The sequence below is a fragment of the Emys orbicularis genome, chromosome 2, assembly GCF_028017835.1.
Source record: "Emys orbicularis isolate rEmyOrb1 chromosome 2, rEmyOrb1.hap1, whole genome shotgun sequence".
NCBI classification, from domain to species: Eukaryota; Metazoa; Chordata; order Testudines; family Emydidae; genus Emys; species Emys orbicularis.
The window spans coordinates 66,765,847-66,792,198 of record NC_088684.1 but is presented as its reverse complement, the minus strand read 5'-3'; the positions used below and the strand labels follow the sequence as shown (position 1 = coordinate 66,792,198).

The window sequence follows — 26,352 nt, the reverse complement described above, 5'->3', positions numbered from 1 at the left end:
CAAGCAGTCCCCACAGCTCCCACCCCGGCCTCATATCCTTCCCACCCATCGTCCTTCGGGGCTGGTCCCCGGAGCCCTTTCCAGGCCTCCCCCCAACGTCTGCCTCTAGTTGCCTGTGTCTGCCACATCCCGGCAGGGGTGCCATTTCGGGAGGGCGGTGGGGGACACCTGCCCCACCTGAGTTTCGTACTGTTGGCCGGGAGTGACCTCCTCCTGGTCCCCCATCGCTTGCTCCTCTCTCCCCTCCCCTCACCGGCCGGGAATCGCCCCCTCCAATAACAAAGTCTGAAATGGCCCTGCATCTGACCTTCCCCCACCTCCCCAAGGCTGCTCTCTGGAGTCTCCTTGATCCCACCCACTACCCGGAGCCTCCTTCCTGCCACTCTGCTATCCCAAATCCCAAAGGGGCATCACACTGCTAACTGGATCATAGTCCAATAGCTTCACCTCCTGGCTCCGAGCCCAAAAGTATTTACACTCAAACACTCAGATCCCAGCCCAACCCAGTCCTCTTCTCCCCGCTCCCATCTCTGCAACTTGGCCCAATTGGGGGCACAGAGGAACATTTGTGGGGGCGCAGGGGATGAGCGGCGATGCCAGGCGGCTTGGGCCAGCCCCGTACATCCTGTTTTCAGGCTAGGGAAATATGGTCAGCCTACCTGACCCTCCCACTGCTCTCCATGATGTATTTCCTTAGAGCAAGGACAGGATTTCTCCCAACATTTCTGAGGTCAGATAGGCTGAATAACCCCTCTTGAAGAGAAGCTGTCACATAGGTCTTTTGAATTCCACCCTTCTAAGGATTCTTCCATTGTGATATTTTTCTGTGTATATACAGCCAAAGATTCTGTCATACTCCTCTTTAAATACGGAGACACACTGAACCAAATTCATTACTGGCGTAACTCCACTGCTTTCAATGCACTTATATAAAGGATGAATTTGGCCCATTATAATAAATTAATTTACAGGATACTAGATCCTGTGGATCAAATAAGCAGGTGCAACTCCCATTTCAGTTATTGGTAGTTGCACAGTCTTATGCTGGGGATCAATATCACTTTTTTTTACTTCCCAGAAGAGTGTCTGCCAGTTGGATCAAAAAGGATTTGCTCTGATTGTTTCAAGCCAGCAGTAATTCTTCTATATATTTTTCACAATATTCACAATTCACAACACTCCAGCCCCATACTAAGCAAGTATTTTACAGTGACTAAGAATGCTTTAAATCATATGTGATTTGAAGTCCCAAAGTGTCCAATATTAGTGTAAAAGACATACATATTATCAGTTATTGGGAATCTGGATAAACAGACCCATTAAGTATAATTCCCCAGCATACTACGCTTTTAGCTTTTTCTAAGGCTAGGGAAGAAACCTTTTCTTTTGTAAGCAGCACTGGAGCTAATGAGATAGGTGATACCAAAAATGTTACAGACTTTTCACATATGCCTTTATTATCTATTACATACAAAAATGTGAGTATACAGCACAGGCCATATTCTGCCCTCCCCTGCCCTCCTATGGCCAGCTTGCACTGATTTCATTGATTGCATTGATTTTCAACTGGAGTTGTACCTGTGTAACAGAGCAGAATCTGTTCCTACATAAGGACACTACATGTTACTGATAAAATATGAATAAGGAAAGAGGGGATCTGACTGGTTGACAGAGCCTCCAGCTGTTCAGGTATCAGGCATAACTTTGCAGATCGAAACTCGTTAGCCAATCCGCCATTTGAAAAGTCATTCTGCTTATCTAAGGAAAATAGTACAGGAAAACATATTAAAGATCCCTATTCACTTGTTTAATTAGACTTTGGAGCATAGAAAACATGGAAGACATATATATTCATCCCCAGGGTTCAGCACTAAGGTCCAACATGAATTTATGACCATAGTCACCAGCTAATTTTTATGCCTGATGCTACAGGTGTACAATTCTAGACCTTCTGCTCCCTACCACCTGAGCTAAAGGAGAATCCTTTTTAGTTCTAGGAGTGGTAGGACTTAAAGGTTCTGTAGATCAGTTGCTAGAGGATGATAGAATCTCATATACAGTCTATCAGGTAGGGAGCACATACACATTAGCCAGTACATTACAGGATTGCAGATTAGAATACTAGTTTTTCACACCAGTGCCCTATACCTTCCAGTGGCTCCCACTCACTATTGAGTTTAATTCAAAGTCCTGGTCCTAATCTTTTAAGATTTTAATAGGCTGGGACCAGGCTATCTTAGGAATTGCCTCTCCATATGTAAGCCTCCAAGCCTGCTGCATGCAGTGTAAACCTATCAGAAGATGGAGGGAAGCAGTTTTTGTGTCAAGTCTGAAGATATGGAACACCATCCCAAAAGATGTATGCCTGTCTTCTGGGCTCAATGCAAAACTCACCCTTTTCACAAGAGCCTACTATGCCAGAACACCCCTCCTCCCCCGCTGTATTCACACCTTATACACTATTGTAATAATCTTTGTTCAAAATATGCCTTGAATATTTGAAACTCATAGTTTGCTGGTCACTATTGTCCTGATAAAGTATGTGTGGCAAGACTGTATGTGAAGTTATAAGATTCCCCTGTATGGTGTTATTAACACATGTTCCAAACCCCACAGCCCTGCCCAAACAGAGGTTGACAAACAGGTCTGTCCTAAACTAAGATGTGTGCTCTGCTTAATTTTTGTTTAAGCAGTAAACAGAATCATCAAGCAGGAAGGGAAGACAAAGGAAGTTTAAACAGGTTAAAATAACACATCAGTGAACATCCTTCCACATACACTCTTTGTCTCCTGATATCTAGCTGGAAATGTTTTTCAAGAAGGGGGCTGAAACTATAAAAAGGAGGAACAAACACCCCAAGACACCCCGCCTCTCTCCCTGTCCATCACATTCACTGTACCCGAAGATACAAAGGAAGCAGTGGTTGGACTTGGGGGAGGGGTCCTGATCTGAGAGTTTGGTCAGTAATGCTGCTGGGGCATGTGGTGAGAAACTTTGCTTGAATCTAATATAGTTTAAGTTAGGCATTAGTGAGTGTTTTATCATTATTGTTCTTGTAACAATTTCTGACTTTTATGCCTTATTACTTGTACTCACTTAAAATCTATCTCTTTGTAGTTAGTAAACTGGCTTTTTGTTTTATCTAATCCATGGTGTTCAAATTGAAGTGTTGGGTGACTCCATTTGGGGCAACAAGTTCCTTAAAGGAATAACAGACTCAGTATATCTGTACTGTCCAGGAGAGGGCTGGGGGAAAATCTGAGACTGGGAGTGTATTGGGGTCACCCTGTGGTAAACTTTAAGACTGGTAAGAGCCAAGGTGTGGCTGGCTGGCTAAGCACACAAACAGACATAGCTGGGAGTGACTAACACACTGGAGGCTGTTTGTGAGCAGCAAGCCATTGTAAAGGATACCCCAGGTTACAGGGCAGGGGTGACACAGCTACACATGAGCCTGGATTGTACCCTGGTATGTCACACTTAGAACAAAAGCCCAGAGGAACAAAGAGAAAGAGAAGAAAATGGGCCATGTAGAAAGAAAGGAAAAGCAGGGGAGTGAGAAATGAAAAGAAGCAAATAAAATAAAGAATACCTTTAAGTATAAGCAACCAAATACCAGGAGTATGAGAGCATAGCCCACTTTTGCCATTCTTATTTTACTGTATATATTGGTGCTTAGTTGCTACACAGGTTGGGGCACTTTATAAATGAGATAGATAATTTAGATAATAGAACTCCAGTCCCTTTATCTTTCTCCACCAATCCTGCTGCTCTCCTCTCCTGCTCTTGAGCAAAGTGAGGCTTCCCTTTCACATTCAAAGCCACAACTCCTCATGCCTGCCTCTAACCTAAAGCCAACCATCAGCACGCCTTGTCTTCTCACACAGAACTACTCTGAGAATCATGATGGTTCCTACCTGCCCCAGACCTGACCTCACAGTGCAGTACGCTCACCTCCTCCCTGCTGGTCCTTATTCAGAGAGTCACACCATGAACGTGCGGTGGATGGAGACAGGCAATGTCAACCAAGCAGGCAGGCAAAGGAGGGGATCCCATCAGAGGAAAGGTCGTACTGGAATTTGTTCCACCCTAGAGTCCTCACCGAGCTCCAGCTCCCCATGGCCAGAAACTCAGCTAAGAACAGATATTCTGATCAATACAATGGTCCCACAGATACTAGCGGTCACTCAGGTGACATCCACCAGGCAATTTGATAGCTTCATTAGGGTTAGGATTTTCTTCTTCAGTTTGAATTAGTATAGACTATGGCTCCTCGAATCTGTAACTGGTTTTTTAAACTATCACTTGTAGATCTTAGTAGGCAACCAGCAACTCAAATCTGTAAGTGAGAGTTTTTATTCTCATTCTGAGTTGTTTCTGCTTTCTGGCTACTGGTGGCTTTTCTGAGTGACTGAAAATAAAGCAAGGGTAAGTTTTTCATATGGCAGCATTCGATAGGTCTGATCCAGAGCCTACTGAAGTTAATAGAAAGTTTCCTGTTAACTTCAATAGGCCAAAACTTTTATCCTACTAATAATGAGTTGTAATGGGATTTTCCATCTCCGTTTCCATGAAAGCAAAACAGGAACTGGTCAAGTGAAGCTGAGATCAGTTACAGCTGATGAGTGATGGTCTTCACTTGTGCTTCCTTAGAAGTGTAAGTAGAAAATTTAAAATTAGTTACACTTTTTTTAATTTTGCCCTTTCAAGCCTTGTTTCTGCAGATAGTATGTTGGAAAAGCTGCCATACACAATCACATGTGCACGCGTGCGTGCACACACACACACACACATCCAGTTGCTGAAAAAAGCGTTGGAATATATTTGCTGTTATTTTCAACATTTTAAACTACCAAATTATATATATTTGAATATATATATTTGAATATATATATATATGAAATAAATTAATAAATACTTTTACAGTAATGTTATTAAAAACTCAAAACTCAAAAATTATTACAAAAGCTCAACTTTTCCCAAGAGATACCACACAGTTACCATCATCGTTCTACATGCAGAGAAACATTGGTAACTCTGAGATGACTGGCAAAATGGACAATGACCTTTTAAGAAAACTGTCCATGATGAAGACACATTTGCAGAGCCACATTTCTGTTCACAATCAGGGAAAAAGGAAGTTTGTATTAAACTAAAATTATACGCTGCATTCTTGATTATATTTATTCAAGTAACAAACACAAAATACCCAAAAATGTGGCCAATATTCTCACCAAGAATCAATTTATTTTTAATTTTAGAATAGTTCTTTTTCAGAATCAGCAGCATTAACAGCAACAGATTCTGTGTTTTGTGGTATGAGGAAAATGTCTAAAGGATCCCAAACCTTCTGAATGGAGTACTGTAAATTGAGTGGTATCTAGACTAGCCAGGGCCAATATCATCAGAAATATTTCTTTATTAATGTGAGCAATTAGACTTCACTACATAATCAACTTTGAATAAACTTGAGGAATTGCTGAATGTTCATACATAAATGTTTCTGGTACCTTTGGCCATCACCAGCATCTATAAAATAAGTGGCAGGGTCAGGGTCTGATTCTCATTAGCACTAATGCTACTTTATACCACTCTAGCAGTGTAAAGGGTTTATAAATGGGTGTAAATATAATATACTCCTACTTTCCCTTTACTCTGCCAGAATGGTGCAACACAGCCTTAGTGTAAAATGAGAATCAGGACCTCAGAGTTTGGGTTCTGTTTGGATTAGCACTGTAAAATCCGGAAGAGCAAAACTTTTATGTGAACATTTCAGAATGTCAAAAAAAGTTATAGATTGATGCAGGTTTTGAATGAAGGTTGTCAACACATGAGGTTTCTTATTTTATTCATTCCAAATCACATATATTATACAAATGTATTGCACCACATGTGGCAGGTTCAAAAGTCTTTAGACACATCATTGATACTTGAGTACAAGATGGGTCAGCTACTGAATGTCATATACTGTTAGCCAATGTCGTTCTGAAGGAGAACATTTTAAATTCTGAAGATACATTTTATTATCATCTATGGGGGATTGTCATGGATCCAATAAGGCCATGTAGCTAGAGATGGATGTTTTATGAATGTAACCTGAATAAATATGCTGAAGAACATGTGACTTTAATTTGATACCAGTGTCTTTATTCCCCAATTGAGAGGCATAGGGAGGCTCTAAAAATGCAGTTCTAATAACCTTATACCAACTATTCAATCCCAATCACTTTAGAAACAAACAAGAGCCTTCTCAAAATCAAAAATCTCTCAAACTAATGTGATCTCAAAATCTCCGCCAGTTTGGGCTTCAATCTTGTGAGAACATCTCTAGGTCTTGGCACTGCTGAAAGGGAAGCCTCACATGTATTTGGCCTCAAACTTTAGTCTGAATGTAATCTGAATCTGAATGTTACCATCTCCGTCCATCTCTCGCTATTTAAAGTCTGTGAGAGATCGTTAGCTGGTGTAAATCAGCACAGCTCCCTTGGCTTCAAGGCAGCTATGCCAATGTACACCAGCTGAGAATCTGTTTCTATTTTGTTACTGGATGTTTTAGTAAATGTAGAACTTTCCAATGCCAACGCTGGGTGGGAAATGAGGAGAATAGGATTCTTACTAGCTGCATATTAAAAACTCTAGTGAAATGGAAACTATGGCTAGGTCTACACTACGGGGGGGGGGGGGGGGGGTCGAACTAAGATACGCAACTTCAGCTACGTGAATAGCGTAGCTGAAGTTGCATATTTTAGGTCGACTTACCTGGCTGTGAGGACGGCGGCGAGTCGACCGCTGCCGCGCCGCCGTCGACTCCACTTCCGCCTCTTGCCACGGTGGATTTCCGGAGTCGACGGCAGAGTGATCAGGGATCGATTTTATCGCGTCTTCACTAGACGCAATAAGTCGATCCCCAATAGATCGATTGCGTGAAGACGTGCCCTAACTTAGATTCTTGTTTTACTGTTTGATGTAATTATTTCAAGTTAATTCAAGTTAAGTTGAAACATATTGTGTAAGGGTAAATTGTAACATTAAGTGATAGACTTCCAGCAGAAGCATCAAAAGGAATGTGCATAAGGAAGGCAAACTGCCACCTGGAGCTCCTTGGCAGAGCAATTATTGCACTGCCCTTAAGAAGGTGCAGCATTTGGTCTCCTTAGTGATTGACTGACTCAGTTCTGCCATGGCCCTGACACCTCACTACCACCTCCCTCCCATTCACCCTCACATAGATGCCAGGCACCATCTATCCTTTAATGCTTGGCCTTTATTTCATGTATGTTTTGGATGACGTTGTTAACTTTATGGACTGCCACCACAATGAGACCTCTGAACTAGAAAAGGATGGTGGACTCAGTGTATTAAAGGTTAGGCCAAACTGTAATACGAGTGAGTTCTCACAGTGATGTTATGCCTAACAGTTTTAATAATTGCTTAGAAATTTCCTTAGGTCTTTAGGATTTGTGGCTCTATAGGTTAAGAGATTGAATGGGATTATTCTTTGGCTATATGCATTTACTGGATTTTTTTGCTTCAAACAATGTTTTTAGGATTAGAAATTTCTTCTCTGACAGTTTGTGGATCTTTGAAGGGACATGACAACTGGTTTGTGAAAAATACATACATAAACAACTCTGAAAATACCCAGTCAGTCAACAGGTAATTCTGATATACGATATAGAGCTACATGCATAGTTTAAATGGTAATATACGGTTTTTCATATATGGTTCTTCAAACATTTTTGATGTCACAATAATCACAAATGCAAAGATAGTGTGTCATAGAAACCTGAAATATCTACTGTTTATAGCCTTACACTACAATTTTCCTAGGTAGGGAAATTGATGTTTGGATACAAATAAAAGCTGCACATTAATGTGACTGCTTATTATATTTTTCTGCTAAAGCAACAGTGCTAGTGATCCTGTAGGAGTTTAGCAGCTTAAAAAAAAAAGCTGTTAATACTTCAGACAGAGCTGCATTTTAGGTTTGCTCCTTATAAGGGGAAAGCCACTATTGCTGTTTTGTAACGGTTTCCCTGAAAATAGCCTACACTAATCTTTAAAACTTCCAAAATGTCTGCACAGACTAAGTACTTTGAAAAGTAATTCCAAGACAGTGGCTGGGAGTTCTGTGAGGGGAAGTCTGAGCCTGCCATACAATCAAAGGGGCAACATTGTCACACGTTCATTAACTTCAAAAATTTGCATTATTTCTAACACTCAGAGTGTCAAATGTGGTTGATAATGATGCTATGTGAGAGCACAAATTTGACCTAGCTATGCCATCATAGCTTTGAAAAATTACCTTTTTTCCTACTTGAGGGTAGATGCAAGCCATAGTTGTTAAGTATGTCTTCAGAAAATATTTATATATGTATATATAAATAAATATTTAACATATAAAGCAAAAATCCTACTGCCAGCCAGCATACACAAAAAAGCCAGGGTAAGCAATAAAAAGTGCTTGTTTTTTAAAAAGTCAAATTGCAATCACAGCATTTTAAGTAATGCTATACAAATTGCTATATACTGTAGGTTGCATTTCTGAGCCTGAACAGTACTAAAGTTGCAACTAAGGGCAAATATAAAGACACATGTTTAGAATGCAAAGGCTTAGTCAGTATTATATACAATATGGCAATCTGCATAGCATTACATATAATGCTTTGTAATGTCATTTTGACTTCACATATTGATTTCCACATACATGAACAGGCTTGACTACAGCCCTATTAATTTCAATTTTTATAAAAAGAAAAGAAAAATGTTGAGAAAACATCTATCAAATACACTGATAGAGTTAATGGAGATTAATGCATAGCTATGACATTAAATCCATACAATCAGATGTTCACCTTATTGGGTGTTAACCCTATTTAAAAACATATTACAGGTAAGGCTGATGGCACAGCCTATTGTTAAAGTTGCCTGACATGTCCAATTATAAGACCTTGCTTTCAGTTGCTTATTACTTGGCTAAACTTAAATCTTGTGGGTTGACATTTTACATGCCAGGTGTATACCTCAGCTGATTTTTTGGGGGCAAATTTTAGCCAGCATAGTTCAGCTGTATTCAGGCTGCTACACGTGACTTGCCTGAGCAGTCATCATCCACACAGAACAGCTAAGCATGCTCCCTCCAGAGGTGAAGACAGACTTCTGGCATTTCCTAACTTTTGCATGCTTGCCTTTGCAACTGTAATAACATTATTTTTAATGTAGTTTTTGTATGTGTAATAATAGAATAGATTTTAACACAGAAAGTTTATATTCTGTTTCAAATAGATGCAATTCACATGGTGAATCTTAATATATCACCTATCCAGTTTGTAATTACATGCTTATTTAAAGTCCCATCACACCTAAATGCTTAAAGTTAAGCAGATACTTAAGTCCCACTAAAGCCAATGGGACCTAAGCACATAATTAAGTGCTTTCTTGACTAGGGATGGGCTTAAACATGTGTTCAAGTGCTTTCCTACACTGACTTAGAGCCTCAGACACCAATATTTCTTTAATTGAATTTTCTCTTGAACCTTCCTCAAAGAATGCCATGCAGCTAATTTTTGCCCTTAAAAAATCAGAGTAAAATTCTCAGTTTTACATATATTTATCTTATCAAAATAAAACAGTTTAGTGTTTCATATAAACAACGTATGATGGGCAAAGTAACGATACCTAATTCATTATTACAAGTGAAAAGCTGACTTTGTAATTCACATTAAAATGAGTGTGTTGGTCTTACTTTACCACTCAGTAAAATCTTACAAATAAATTAACACTCATGTACAGTGGAACCCTGGGACAGTTCTACTGGTTTGAAAGAGTCTATTCTAAACATAGGCCTGGTCTACACTACGACTTTAATTCGGATTTAGCTGCTTTAATTCGAATTAACGCTTGACCCGTCCACACAACGAAGCCATTTAATTCGAATTAAAGAGCCCTTTAATTCGATTTCTGTACTCCTCCTCGACGAGAGGAGTAGCGTCAAAATCGGTATTGTTAATCCGAATTAAGGTTAGTGTGGCCGCAATTCGATGTTATTGGCAATTAGATGTTATTGGCTACCCACAATGCAACGCTCTGGAAATCGATGCTACTACGGTAGCTTGGACGCACACCACCGAATTAATGGTGCCTAGTGTGGCCGAATACATTCGAATTTATAAAATCGGTTTCCTAAATTCGAATTATATAAATTCGGATTAATCCTGTAGTGTAGACATACCCTAAGAGACTATCTCTGGAAGTTTACACTCATCAAGTGTAGAACAGGAATGACAGGCATTTTGTACATGTTTTTAATAAATATCCTGGCATAGATGATGCTAGATTTCAAGTATATAAGACAACACAGGAAAGCTATGAATAAGGTTACACTCATGTCTCAGAGTTTATCTACCAACACAAACTACGTGAGGTTTGATCTCACAGGAGTCATATACTGAAAAACCTGAAGAAGTGGTAAGATCATGTGGAAAACTGCATGAAAGACCCGGGTGTTAATTATCCGTTAAATCTTTGTTTTGAAATGTCCCTAACAAGATGGTAAATATGTCGTGAAACTAACAAAAAGTGCTTTGGATTCTGTGAAATAGACACCAAAATGATCATCAACAATATGATTCTGCAAATTGCCCCATTAATGTTTCAAGTCTGCATGTTGCAGTAATCTTACCTTTGTCTGTGGGTTTTAAAACAGTGGTTTATATTATATCACTTGTGAAATCCTGGGCACTATGAATATCTCTATAAATCAATGTCAAAAGTTTCTCTTAACTATGACATGCTGTGTCCTGTGACATGCTGTTCCAAAGCGAGTGATTCACACTATGTCCTATACTATGTTCGTCTACTTCATCTGAGGCATGCACAAAGAAAGTTCAGCTTATCATGGGAACGTTTGCATTGTGATACTGAGCATGATCATTGCTGTACAGTGCCTGCATTAAAAATGAGGCATTTTATGTGTGATACCACAGTTTCCCCCTATATACAGAAAAGAGTATGACTGGTAATTGTGCTGTGCTGTGTGGCCCCTGCTGGCAAATGTGATCCTTTTACTGATGACCACTGGGTCTCTCATTTGCTTCATTGTGATTCTAATCCCACCCTGTAGATGTTCTATGAGTAGGAATAGATGGGCTGCAGTATGCCTATGTTGAGAGATAACCATTTGTATTGAGCACTAGAGCAGAGCATGGATAAGATAGGTATAAGGTGGTAATGAGCAACAATATTTACACTAGATACCATGGCGCTGAGTACCATACAAATGCTGAAAATGGTTTACAATCTATCACAATATATATATGTGTTACCTTGGATACAAGGCTTGCTCTGTATGCAGCTAACTGCTTCAAATATTCCTTCTTAGCAGCTTCAGTTTTCTTTTTGTATACCTATAAAACAACAAAGATCATTAGTAAAGAATCTGTTTCTATATGCAATTCCAATTCATATAATCAATCTGTTTCATGGATTTTCAGAACATCCTTCTAATTAAACAGCCATTCCTATTTCTCCAGGTTTTTTAGGAGAGAAAGAATAAGTAAAACACCAAGCGTTTTCAAAAATATCGCTCACAGTGAAAGAGCTCCTTTGCCTACAGAGTGATCCTGATATGTCTGACTGAACTGAGGACATTCCTATTGGTATGATAGCTTCAATTGACAAAGGGAGGTTAAATTCAGGGTATCATTCCAAACTGGACCAGTGGGGGGTGCTCTTCATTGTGGCTCCCATCTGGCAGACCAGCTGAACTTGTCTGGGAAATAGGAGAGTGGGTGGGTCCAGTCCTGCTGAGTTGGGAAGAAAAAAGGAAGAAGTGAGATGCAGAGGACAGGGAGGGGTTGGGGAGATAGTGCCCTTCAGCATGACTGAGAGACTTTTTTCCATTATTAGGTAACCTGTTGGACAGTCAGAGAATCCCAGTCCAAAGGAGGTCAGAGGCAAATCAAGGCTCAGGCGAGCTCTGTGCAGAAAGGAGAAGTTAAGGAGCCATGAAAAGAAGTTAGTGTAAATCATTGTTCCAATCTTGTGCTTGCAAAGTTCTGCTGAGCTCTTCAAGAGAGTGTACTTTTTTTGGTATATTCCTCTCAATCCACTGTTCTGCCTACAGTGTAACTAACACAAGCAAGTATGCTCCACACAATAGCTTACAGAGTTATACGATTCAGTTCAAATTTCCCCAGACTTCAGAACTGAAGGTTATTTGCAGGGATTGGCAGGACACCCAGGCAAAATGACAATTGGAGCATTAAAAATATAGATAGATACTTGGGAGCTCGGCACCTGTACAGGGGGTGCACAACCCTCTCAGCTACAAAGGCAAGCCCCATAGAGGCTAATTTCTTGCCAATGTACATGCTGGGGATGGGTTTTGAGACAACCTACAAGAGACTTGCACTGTTACTAAACCTGCACCCAGTCTCTGATTAGTTGGGCTATGCACTCAAAGTGCAGCGGATGGCAAAAGCAACTTAAAACAACTTTGAGATGTCCTCATAAATTCTGCAGGTGAGACGTACACACACATACACACATTTCCTTTGCAGTAAGGTAAACTTTATGAAACTTTAAATTGATCTCTTTTGAGCCTCTTATTCTACAGTAAAGCCAGAGCATTCTCATAATGGAGAATACCTGGAAGCTGCAAACTGTACATACTCCGGACAATACAATTCCAAAATACAAAATTAGAGCAACAGTACTGGGCCAGAAGGATCTGGTGCTACATCATTTATAGAAAGAATATTCTTGTGAAATGTCTTTTATTTCAGTGAAGCTTTGCTTTCAGAGAAAGAACAATCCTCTGATCTAGGTTGGGAAAACTCAGAGGTTGCCTAACGGATTAAAGATTTTGCTTCCCAGGGAAGCATAAAATCATAATGGAAAAAGAGGATACCAAAATTGTAAATATCTAGACAGAGAGAAAAAAGATTGTTTTTAGCTGAGCAACTGTGTGTGTGCACTCTTGTAATTTCTTCAGATTAGGATAAATATATGGTATATGCTGAGCTCATATTGTTTTTCAAAGAACTGGTAACAAGTTGCTTTTTAAATTGTGATTGTTTGCAGTTATAGGGCAAATGTATTGTTTTTTTCAGAAAACAAAATGAGAATTAGTTGACAATCTGTTCCCATCTGCTAAAATGAATTAGCATGACCTACAGAACTAAGACAAATTCAAATTATACTGTACATTTGAATACAGCTGCATCATTTTGCTATCCAGATTTTAAAACCACAACTGAGCATAATAACATCACATATATAGAGTCAAGATCTTTAAAAGATCATGTAGGGTTTTTTCTGATATTGCAGTCCTGCTTCAATAGATCAGAAGTCTTATTTTGCATTATATGAATATCAAAATTTTATGCAGTGTAGTTGTAACCATGTTGGTCCCAGGATATTAGAAAGACAAGATAGGTGAGCTAATATCTTTTTTTTGGACCAACTTCTGTCCATACAGAGCCAACTTCTGAGCCACAGAGCTCTTCTCCTTTTCCAGATCTGAAGAAGAGCTCAAAAGCTTGTCTCTCTCACCAACAGAAGTTGGTCCAATAAAAGATATCACCTCACCCACCTTGTTTCTCTAATATCAAAATTTTAAGCAGGTCTACTGTGCATTTATAGTCAAAGCATATGGAAAAGGTTCTCAAAGAGATGGATTTCCCCCTCCCCCTTTTCAAATTGTGGTATTCAACAAAGCAATCTCATTTTATAGCATAAACCTAACAAGAGTTCTGTAAGTCTTGTACCCAAACATCACTACTGCATATTCACTTAATTATATAGTCTTCATTTAATTATTTCCCAACTATCCAGCCATAGTATTCAGCATTAACCATATACATCATTTTTCATATCTACTTTTCTCAGGCATTCTCTCAACCTGGTAATAGCAGTATAAATCCAAATTAGCACTATTTTTTTAAACTGACCCTGATATAGGATGTCACTATGAGTGCTGTGGCACACAACCCTTTATGTGTTATTCAGAGGCAGATTTACGTCGTTGGGTTTCTCGTTCTGTTTTTTTGTATCTTTCTCAGTGTTTTTTGGGGGGAAATCCCATTCCAGCTGATTTGCATGTAGTGCAGTTCTATGGTGCAAGGGGTATTTGTTATGGTTCTTGGGCATGATGGCTTGGGCTCTTACTATTTTTTTTTTTTTTGGTCTTCTTCAAGAATCCTAATATTTAGGCTATTTGTTAGGGGGTAGGTGATCCTGACGGTTGCAGTTCAGGGCAACTGCACCAGTATTTCCCCTTGGCTCCTGCCAAGGGCACCTGCTCTCAGGCTTCTGGCTCGCCAGCTGTTACCTTTCTTGGGGGGAGATCCACTTCTCATTCCCTTCTGACCAGGGTATTTCCAGGCACAGTTCCCTGCCTTCATTGTATTAGCCTCTGCAAAAGACAGTCTGTCTGAGCAGGCTGGCTTGCTTTCCCTTCAGAGACGGCTAACAGTGTGAGTGCCCATAGTTATATTTACCACACAGCTCTTTTTATGCAAGCCAATTTTGTTCTTAACGTAAAAGCAGTAGAGAGAAAATGTATTAAAAACAATAAAAGAACCTACATGCATGCTAATAAGCTTACCAGAAATCACCCTAACCCTAACATGGCCTCTGGCTAGAGCAGTTCTTCACCACCTTATCCAAGGAAACCTCTTTGTGACTTCAAGTTCATCCCAACTTCAGCTCGGAACAAGCACACAGTCTTATGGGGCCTCAGTAGGCCTAGTTCTTCCAATCCTCTGAGGACTGGGGCCCTTTGTGGACCAGGTGTCCTGCCCATTTGGTGGATCAGCAAGAAGGCCCTGAGTCTGTTTAAAACCAGGCTATTTATCCAAAAATCCTTTCTTTGTCCATTGGTCCCTGGATTATCCAATTTGAATTTGTATATGTGAGCCTCTACAGGGAGATGGCTTTAAAGGCTGATAACCAGAGGAATTAGAGTAGCCTCTTCTGCCTACTAGAGAAATTACATACAATAACACATACACAATTATGTTTTTAATACAATGGATCCCAAATGTATTAATCCTAATTCAATACGGTTTAATTTAAATCAAAAGTTTATTTTAATTTCATAAGGTTTGTTCAGCATATTGCAGGATATTGTCAGTCTGACCCACTGACATTGGCTGTTGAAATATTGATTGCTGATAGCGGCAACATAGGTAGGGTTGGGGTGGACAGGTAGGCTGGGAGTTGGCTGGTATCATGAGTAATGATAAGATTTAGTGTGTAGGACATTTTTCTAGTTGAGAACGTAGATGACACTGGTAGCTGGTGCCAACACATAGTCCTGGGTTTTGGCCTGGGCTCGTATATGGAATTTAAGCAGATGGGGAGACTAGGTGGGTGGCACTAGCAGTTCTAGCGTTATGTGCAACAGGTATAAGCAAGCCAAGGGCCCTTCCCATTCTGTTTTGGCAGCTGCCACAGCTTCTAGCCCTCAAGATTAAATACATAGTTGTAATAATTTAATAGACTTGATGCCTTACAGACATTTTAAATAGGCAAAAGGCTCATGCCATCATTCAAGTGTACCTGTGACAATGGTTTAAACTGTTTTGTGCATCTTAAGATAGTGAGGAATTCTGAAACACAGAAATACATTAAAAATTGTTCTCAGTCTGAGAAGGAGATTTCTGTTCTTTTAAGAGCAACAAACATTGTAGCTTAGTTATAACCTTATGTTGCCAAGATTTACTTTTATTTTTAACACCTCCAAAACCACTTATGAGGCTTATGTTCCCCTCTGAAACGAGTAAACACTGGTGAACAAGTAGTTTGGATGGCAGCACATTTTTATAGAACCTGGCCATTTCCAACTTGTTTTTTTAATTAATGTGATAATTAAATATAAATAGATTGGGTGAAACTCAGTTCGGACAGCTTCCTATTTCTGCTCCTGGCTTAAGTAGGGCCAGTGGGACAATCTGCCACTCTTGGGACTCTGCCAATTGGCCCTCAAGAGCAGATCCTCACACTGGGCTGGGCCTTTGTGGGTCCCAAGTAAGCAATTGTCAGCAGGCTGATAGGTGGAGGGTTGGAGTGCAGTGGCTTCCATGAACCCAGCTATCCGAGGTTTGAGAGCCATGGGTCATGACATCATTTTCCCACCCCCAGGGGTTGCATTAAAAAATTATGGGACTTCAGAATATGGATTGGGGCCTTGTGGGTCAGAGCTATATCTTTAGGACAAGGCGTTGGCCTTCACATTTCTGGTTCCAGGGTGGTAGGTCAAGTAAAGTTTAACTGAGAGAAGAATAGGGCGTACTGGAACTGTTGTTGCTTTAGGACGCTGACCCCACACAGTTACTCAAGGTTCTTGTGATCGGTAAACTCTTGGACCAGACGATGGGCCCTTCCAAGTAGTGTTGCCACTCTTCGAAGGCAGTCTGAATTGCCAGGAGCTCCTTGTCAAATATCTTGTATTTGCTCAAATATCGCTCAGCAGGAGTAAACTTCCTTGTGAGGTAGGCGATGGGGTGCAGTATTTGTAGGGCCAGCTGGTCAATTAGACTGAAGGAGTGGAACTTCATGCTGGGGTCCGGGCTTCATGGGTTTCAGGTAAGCAGTTGTCAGCAGGCTGCCAGGTGGCTGACATAAGGCTGCTTCCAGGAACCTTGTAGGGCCAGATTCTTAGTTTATTTTTTTATTCATATTTCTAAAATGTGCCTAGTAAGAGATCTTCAGGTGCATGTACATTATTTCATAAGGCACCCAAAACTGGAAAAGACATTCCCCAAAGTAAACAAGCAACAACCCTTCCCAGTACCTTTAGGCAAGAGAGGTAAGATTTGAACTATGCCACAGGGGGAAGTGAATGTCAGAGTCCAGGGCTGTCCACTGACAATGTCCTGGTATCAGCTCAGAGCTTTTGAGGACTGTGCCCCCTTCCCTCTGTCCATGCCTCCCCACCTCCCCCTGTAGCTGGGCCAGGAGCGGGTCTGCGGCTCGGGGAGGCATGGACAGGAGTAAGGGGGTGCCCCACAGTTTGGGGAACTCTGACTTGAAGGGACCAGGTCTCTCCATATATATTACCATGAGAATCAAATCCAGCAAGACGCTTTTAGAAGCTTCGAGACAAGTCCCTAGTTTTGAACAGCTGAGGCTGGTGGAAGGGTGTCCACAGATGCTACCATTATGGGCAAGGGTGGGGTTGATATTCCCAGGAGAGAGACTGATCTCTGGAATTTGTTTCTCATTGTGGTTTGACAAAGTTTGAGTCTTTTGACTTTCAGGGGACAGTAAAAGCCTAATTTATTTTCCAGTCTTTGCCTGAATGGTTGGTGCAGGGAATGCATGGGTGGGGAAAGATGGTTTTGGTCTACCTCGTGGGAATCTCCTCAGAGTTGACAACAGTGGGCCTCTTATGTATTTTGTTTTTAAATTATGTAAAGATGTGTAGAAAATTTATGATGGACACTGTGCGAGATATTTGGAATCCCGTTGTGGTATTTTGGGGAACCCCTGTATTAATTTTATGAATCGCTTATGTATTAGTGTGTTCTGCTCCATGGGGGAGGGTTACCATAGCTCCTCCAGGAACTAAAAACAGAGTGGGGGTGATTGCCCTTGGGATTGTAAACAAATCCAGAGAGGTGGCTTTGGGGGTGGCTTGCATAGATTGTTTCAAACTGGGTTTTCCAGAGACCAAGAGACAAAGAAAGGGATTTTGGTATAAAAGGATGAGTTTAAACAGACTCAGGGTTTTCCTTCTGAGGGTATGTCCACACTGCAACATAAGCCCATGCTGGAGCCCAGGCTCAAGCCTAACCCCCCTTGCATCTACATTGCAATTATGCTAACCCAGGGCTTGGACCCAGGGTCCCAGGAGTCAGCTGAAAGTAGCCCACACTTCCATGGGACAACTTCCTTAGTCCTCTCAATCCCAACAATCTCCAGTCCACTCTACTGAAAACGGAAACCATGCCCACATCTTTGCAAACAGCAGCAGCTCAGGTCAGTATTAACCCATTCCGTTCTGATCACCGATCTGCAAACACACTGTCAGAAAGCCTCCTGGGTTAGTCAATGGAGAGTGAACTGAACAAGGCTTTTGCAAAGTAAGGTGATAACATGCAGAGCGGCCAGTAGTTTTCCCACAGTGCACCATGATCCTAGGGTTAGAGCAGCCACATTTCAGGTGTGTGTGGGGGCACTAGGGACTATGGGATATGGTTACTTGCACAATGCAGTGTGGACACCAGAGCCCTAGGTTCGAGCACTGTTTAGAAAAGTGTTAACATAAGGTTAAAATACAATATAGACACTGAAGCCCAGGGTTCCCTAACATGGTCAGCAGACTCAAGTCTCACTAGCCCTGGGCTTACACTGCAGACATACCCTGAGTGAGCATATGAACAGTACATTCTGTCCAAAGGGGTACCCCAATCCTGCTGGAAGATTGGACAGACTTTGGCTTATAAGACTGAGGGCAATTCCTGGTACATTCAGTGTGTGTGCGCATAGGACCTGTTATTGCTTTATGTATATTTTCTCTGTAATGTTTTTACCCTAAGAATAAATGTATTTTATGTTCCAAAGGCTGGTTGGTACCTAGTGTTCACTGTTGTAACCTCTGAAGAAAGATTAACCACAGAGGCTGAGCCCTGGTCAGACCTGCTGGGGAAATCACAATGAAGTACAGAGGGACTGCAAGCCTAAACCCCTGGTCTGGAGTGATAGAGATGTGGGTCTCCACCTAAGAGAGGTGATGGCTAGGAAGGAAGCCTGAAAACTATGACAGATGCATTCCATACATCTAAACAAAGAAATAAGTGCTATCTGTGAAAGTCGTAATTCTAGGAGCAATGTCACCATCTCAGAGTTCTTTGAGTGATGGATGAAGTGATGTTACCCGTGGAAGTACCTTTTCCAGAGATCGAGCTTACAGTTTCTGGAAAAATACTACTGTGCTGCTGTCAGAGTTGAATCCAACCTCCAAATCTCCATCCCCGGCACAGCTGAATGGGTTCCTTCATGCTCAGAGAAAGCTGAAAGTTTGCCAAAGTAGGAGGCCAGTGTCCAATTTTAATCCTTTTATTTTGCAGTAGAAGCAGCACCCAGAACTCTATGAATTCTACTAAAATGTAGCTGTCATATAAACAATCCACAGAACTGGTTAATGGATAGTGAAATATGCCACCATTTGACTTTTAATCTAGGTACAAACTGTAACTGAGAGAGGCCCACGGCTAGCTCTGCAGCTCAGCAGTCTCTTAGATGACATAGTATGAAAATAACACTGATGATCTATTAGAAGCTTGGAGAAAAGAATTCAGTCTTTCTGGCATGCAAAGTTAAGGTCACAGGCCAAATTCAGCTCTAGTATTAACCAGATTCAACTCAATTGATTTTGCTGGAGCTGGAGCCACTTACGCCAGGGCTGAATTTGACCTCATGAGCTTGGAATTTATAAGGTGAGGTTTGGGTTTTTTTAGATCAAATGCATATGTTGGATAACACCCGCACCCACAAACATTAAATGTGTGATTTACGTGGTAATTACTTGTACTCAGCTGTACTCTGCAAAACTGGATCTAAACCCAAATGGACTAAAATTAGTGTAATTAAGCCTGGCTGAGTACACAAATGATTTAGTGCCTGACTCCAATGGACTTTTAGTCTAGAGAATGGAGGGTGGGGGAAGGATGAGGAGGAAATCGTGATTATTATTTATATTGCAGTAGCACTTAGAAACCTAGATTCCATTGGGCGGGGCATACTACAAACACATAAGAAACAATCCTGGCTCCACAGGTACATGTAGGATTTATTTAGTAGTTGTGTCTGTTGTTTGCACCACTTGGACATTTGAAATTCACCCCTGGTGTGGAGGGCTACCCTCTCCACCACTTTAGCACTCCAGTGACGCTGCAGAAAAGAAAAGGCTGTCAAGGCAGGCTGGAAGAGAGGCCAGTAGATCCATGAATATACTGACTAAGTGGCCTTATCACCCTGTATAGAGGGTGTGCAGCAGTTACTATTCTGATGTACGTGGCTTGGGGGTGAATTCAATCTTCCCAATCCCAGGCTGGAAATCCTGTTTACCCTGGCAGCTTTGTGTGAGAGGGATGGGTTTGATCTGCAAGAAATTTTGTGGAAAAAATGAACTGCAAAGTTGAGGTCTGATACTGCCCCCTTCTGAAGTTAGTAACAAAACTATGCACCTCAATGGGAGCAAGATCTGGCCCTTGCAGAAACTATTAGACTGCTTAATCATGTGTAGCATTTTGATACCTTAACAACATACATATATATATATTTTATTGACCTACTTGTGTTCCAGTTCATTAAGCCCAGCTGTTCTCAGAGGAGGAGAAAAAGAGCAGACAGCAATGGGAAGAGGGATCCAACCAACTAAAACAAACTGGAATAGTTGTTTTAAATGCCTCATGTGTTTATCTAGCACTTTCAAGGGAAAAAGCAGTTTTATTACAGAAATTTGCCAGTAAAACATGAGTTTCACTAACAGAAAAGGGGTAAAACTAATGACAAAAGCCTCTTTGCTGTTATAAATAGGGAGGAAGGAGGAAGCAGTTTAAGCTCTACTGATAGCAAATGGAGGAAAACACTCCCTCTTTCTTATCAGCCATTCAACATCTCAACAGTGAGGTAGTTTTTACTGTGGCGGTTTCTGAATATATTTTGTTTTCTAATTCACAATGGCAGAATATACAAACAGATTTGTCTCTACTTCCTATTCTCGTTTACACAATAAAGTAAATAAAAAGATTAAATCCCTCAATAATTGTATGCTACCCATAAATCTGAGGATATATTTCAATAATTTTGTGGTCTTCTTCAAAGTGTTTTATATTTATCCTTTGGAGATGGCTTTATAAATGCATTGCGAGTTTTAAAAGTAAAGGTTGCTAAAAGGGAATTTTAGTGTGTGACATCAAAGCAGAGGAGAAAAAAACAACTCAACTCAATACTCTCTTTCTCACTGCATATGGTAGAGGCTTTACTTCATAAGCAACTAAATAACGAATAAATTGTGAATAAATGTTTTGAAAATGTAACTGTATTCTCACTTGAAAATCTGCACTCAATTTATACTATTTCAACAACTATATAAGGCCCTGCCAGAAAAATACCATGTATGCTCTAAAATGCTAGAGGCAGATCCTTAGCTGGTGCAAATTGTCATAGCTTCATTGAAGTCAGTGGAGCTATGGCAATTTACCTTACCTGAGGATCTTCCCTGCAATTTTAAAGACACAAAGGGGGTTAGGTGTCCAATTTCAATTGAAAGTAAATGGGAGTTGGGTTCCTAACTCTCCTTTGTGCCCCCCACCCCCAGATTGCATATATTACAAATACATGATTAGATTATGTCTTGCCCTGAACCAAGCACACAAGGGGCAGAAAGAATGTAAGATGTGCAGGGGATGAGCATATGTGCTCAGGGAGAGGTGGTGTTCTGAAGCTGGCCAAATTTGGAAAAGAGCAATTGCTTTCTCTCTAAAAGGGTGTTCTGCATGGGAATTTCAAATGGCACAGTGCCTCCCAGAATTCGTCCTTGGGAGATGCAGGGAGTTCTCCTTTTAACTGCTCTCCCAATGCAGAGCTGTGCCTTCAAGGCACATTTGAGCCTGGAGTAACTTTTGAAATCAGCACAGTGCCTGGTTGCATCAAAGTGAACTTAATGTAAAAATATTCAGCAGGCACCATTTTACCTTTGTAAAATGCCAGCATTTTAAAGGTTAAATATTGGACACAATTACTTTTAAAGACAGTTCAGAATTACTAGATTCACCCCTGAATTAGCTAGTTTTCTACTTTTTTTTTTACACATTTAAAAAGCTGTGATCCAAAGAGAAACTTTTAAAAAAAATTGCTAAGATTTTTTGTTTACATATATACACACCAGAATCAGTCTGGGTTATTTTTAGGGGCCAGGATAGAAACTCTTGAAAGCTTGAGGTTTATAATGAACATGCTAACAGCATCACAAATGTTGACACTAAGACAGAGGGACTTCAATTTACTTAAGTATTGGTAACATACAATCCAAGTTCCATCAGATGATAAAGAATAAACTGCTGCATTTATCTAGTGGGTGTTTGAGCACCAATGAGGAGTAAATGATTTGATTTTGTGGGCTCAGAGGATTTGTCAGCTGCCTCATAAGTATAATTCTGGCTCTTCATATTCCTGCTGCTTCTAATTTAGCAGGACAGGCTCATAATTGAAGCAAATTAACTATTTACACTTGTCACTTCTACCAGGGGAAGAGGACACATCAGCAGGAAAGAATGAGTGGGAAATTAAATTCTTCCCACTTGTGTCAGATCTGCCCTTATATAAACACATTAACAGTAATTTCATGAGGCGTCAAACACAGAAATAAATACTGAGGGATAAAATAATGAGGTGTTGCTATTGAGCTGAACTGTTGCAGCTAATATTACTGTGTATGAATTATGTAGCCTGAAAGCAGGCATATGTTACAGCACTCAAAGAGTTGCTTTGCATGTGCTATCTGATCATTAAGCTTTGGGTCTCTAGGTAAATCCATCTTTCTTCCTGCTTCAAGGGCCAGTATAACATTTAAGTACATACAGACATATGCACACATTATAATCTGTACATAATGGGCCAAATTCATTCCTGGTAGAACTTCAGTAAGTCAATGGAGTTACACCAGAGATCATCTTTGCATATTACATTCATTTCCATTTTTAGTATAATAGCATGTTTATTTAGGTCTTTGGCAGAAGCTTTAAAGTCACTTACTCTAATGTAAACAAGAACATTTTGTTTGTAATTTGCTAAATCTATTACAGCCTTTCTGGGTCTCCAATTAGAAGCTTAAGGTTCATTTAGTACATTTACATCTGGTTCTGATTTTAAATGACTTTCCTTTTTCACTTAAGAACAGAAAATGACCTAAGCAGTCTTTTTACCCAGTTTGAACCAATCTTCTATCTGAAAGCCACAGAGGCTCAACTATTTAGTATGCCTAACTTTGCTCCCTAGGGGCCATTTTTCTCCCCTTTGTAGTAAAAATATGTGCAAAGGGCAACGATGTACAGAAATTGGCTACAAAAATGGGATGTAAAAGAGCCCATGCCATTTACTCGGGTGAAAAAAATGTTTGTAGTAAAAAAGAAAGGGTAGAAAAGACACTGAAAACCACCAAAAATCGTGAATCTATATTGAGGAAGATGTGTACTGATTTATTACTGGTAGAGCTGATTTTGTTGGGATTTTTATGAAACAAAAAACAGATTTTTTTTCAAACAAAGTTTTTAATGAAAAATGGGGAAAATATTATAAGTCTTCCCCTATTTTTGACTAGCTCTAGTTACTGTACAGAAGGCAGTATTTGGGAAGAGGCTGCGGGGTATGCAAAAATGTGCAGTAAACATTTGGGAGCCCCTTCCAGTGAGAGGCGAAAGTCACCTCTAGACAGACAGACAGATACACTCTCTCTCTCTCTGTGCAGATGCTTGGAAATCCATGGAAACAGTGACAATATGGGACACTGAAGTGCAGATATCTGCACACAGCAAGGGAAGAGTGTTTTGCTCCTTCTTTTCTGTAGTAAGTTACATTGTCTTTCTTGGGTAGCATGGTCATAATGTGCTGTGCTTTTTAAGCACAGCTCCCCACTGATTTCAGCTCAAAAAGGAATGGCATCATGTGTTTCATAGTATTTCTGCTTTTTCCTGATTCCTTCCATATTTCCTCAGATCACGCTTCCTCTGACTTTTTGTAGTTTGAAAAACTTTTGTAGATCTTCCCACAAACCCTTTTAGTGGTCTAATCTGGTATGGTATCCCAACAACTAGGTTTGGGCTGGCTAACTGAGTTCTCAAGCAGGATTTGTATCAAGCTCTGACACCGTCATTCATTCCATGGTGTGCAAACCATAGGAACATATCCCTTTTTTATAGCTAATGAAACTATGATCTGCATCATGATTTACTTGATCCAACTGCTATTCAAGTCAATAGAAAGACTCCTATAGATTTCAATGGAAGCTGTATCAAGTCACAGTATATAGAAGATTTAATATGTACATATTTTAAAAGATGTGATATAGCTGAGCTGTTATTTTTTCTTCTCAGTAGTTGCCACATAGTGGAAAAATAATTAACCAAAATATCCCATCAGTACTTTTTAAACCTTATTTTCTCCACCTCATTATCTTTTTACAACTTATTGTGTGTTATGCTTTGCTTACTGATTAATTTATATTTAAAACAATAGAAAGGAATTCCAACTCAGGAAATGGCAATAATTCTATTTAAGTTCCTGAATAAGCATCAGCTTCCAAAGCATAAAATCGCAAAGCTTTATGATTACTGAATTGAAAGCCTAATTCATAAATAAAGTAAGTATTCCTATGAGAATCCCACACTTCTTTATTTTAATTTCTTTTTGAGATTCTTTCTATAGTATCTTCATGGAAGCCAAACTCCATATAGTATGTTAATCCCTTGCTTTTTTAGAACCCAATTTCCCGACCAGAGCCCATTGATTTTGTGACAGTTACTTGTATTCTAAGACTGGAGAAGTAGGCCCTTAATATGCAGAAGATCTAGCATTTTGGGGAAGCTTCTTGTAATCAACCTAGTTGATTTCAATGGGAAGGTCTGCTTAAAAAACAAATGGCGCAGAGTAGTCCTATGTTTTCCTAATGGTTGTACTGTGCAAAGTCCTGGTAGGTTATCACCAATATTGTTGTTTGTTAGTCCCAGTTTATAGTTATACTCATTGACCCATTAGGGTCAATGGGAGATTTGCTCAAGTAATTCTATAGAATTTGATCAACAGCTGTTAACAGCTGTGGAGTACTACAGGAACAATAGGTGTTGAACAGAGATTTTGTAAATGTTGATTTTTGCATGAAAAAAAAAGGGATACAGTTATCTCATCCTTTGACAGTTGAAAAATGTTAACCAAAAAACAATAACAACAGAAACAACTAAACAAACACCACATATTTCATGAAGCCATGTGTGAAAAAATTACTTTTCTTTTACCAGCTCTAGTTTTGAGCAATTTTGATACACGGGAATCAGTGGCCCTGATTCAGCACTGTGATCTGCATGGGTGGACTTCTGCACCTATGTACGTCAAAAACTTGGCCCTGGTGTTAAATCTAAGCCTGTTGCAGGTGTAATGGCACTTTTTTCTAGCTTGTAAAGATATCCTATACCATGTGGTTTAGCGGTCATTTCTCTTGCAACTTTCTTTAGCAGATATAAGTGGTAAATTTCAATAAATATGCATGTCGATAATCTCCAAGATGAATACGAGGAGACAGAGTCCACAAAATGCTGTTGAAACTGCTGAGCATTTTTTCCTAGAACTTGCTCAGCACTTTGCAGGATCAGACCCTCAGTACAATGTAGAATTAATTTTGATTATAAACACAATGGACCAATAGGATTGAGAGTTCTTTTGGATCAGGGGCTGTCTTTTATTCTGTTTATACCACATCAAAGAATATGGGGCCTGATCCTGATTGGTGCTTTTAGGTATTACCGCAAGACATAAATTATAGTAATAAATATGTGAAATGAGTCAAAGACAGAGAAGCAAACATATGGTAACACAAAGTATTGTAATACCCTGCATATATATTTGGTTGCATTACTCTTTTCTGTTTGAATTCTGTAGCATGTAATTCTGCCGTTTAAAACTCTAATGGTTTTCCAAAGTTCAGCAATTTAACTTGAAGACAATACAGATAACAAAAACAAATTCTGTTCTATTATTTTTTTTCCAATACAGGAATTATTCAATTATTGCTTTCAGCTGTGAACAGGAATACTGGAATTAAATTAGGAAATTCCAGGTTTTTTTTATGAAAATTGAATCTGTATTTCTTTTAGGTCTCTGACAAGGATGGAGACTATTTTTTATACTACACACAAAACCAACGGATGAAGAGCAAAGCTTGTTTCCTCATGAATGTGCATTTTCAATTTGTTTTTGTTTATCTCCATTGTATGGTCCTGGACTATCACACAGCAACTGAGATTTTCTACTCTGCTGGGGGAAGAAAACTATAAAGTGAGTTCTGGAAGGAAGAATACAATGATGTACCTAATGGCTAATATGATTCAGACTCGTAAATTAAAGGTAATTATAAAATATGCTGGAAGAAAGACAGATGAGTGGCTAAAGTGTTTTTTGACCTGTGTTTTTATTAAAGAACAGTAACATTAATTGGAACTAGAGACAGGGACTATTGTGAAGTTCAGATATAGATCCAAATTATCACCAACTTCAGGGGAATCTGGATCCAGGATTCTAGTTTCAATTAGTATAGAGATGGGCCCAAGATCCAGAGAGAAGCTTTTGGA

General features: G+C 39.9%; 1 protein-coding gene across 1 annotated transcript in view; it reads right to left on the bottom strand.

Annotated features, from left to right (window-relative positions):
• Positions 1 to 26,352, bottom strand: part of TOX (thymocyte selection associated high mobility group box) — a 269,051-nt gene that overhangs the window by 21,331 nt on the left and 221,368 nt on the right. Inside the window, exon 6 of the mRNA XM_065399776.1 lies at positions 11,326 to 11,406. Coding sequence (XP_065255848.1) covers positions 11,326 to 11,406 — 81 coding nt within the window. The remainder of the gene's footprint in view (positions 1 to 11,325; positions 11,407 to 26,352) is intronic.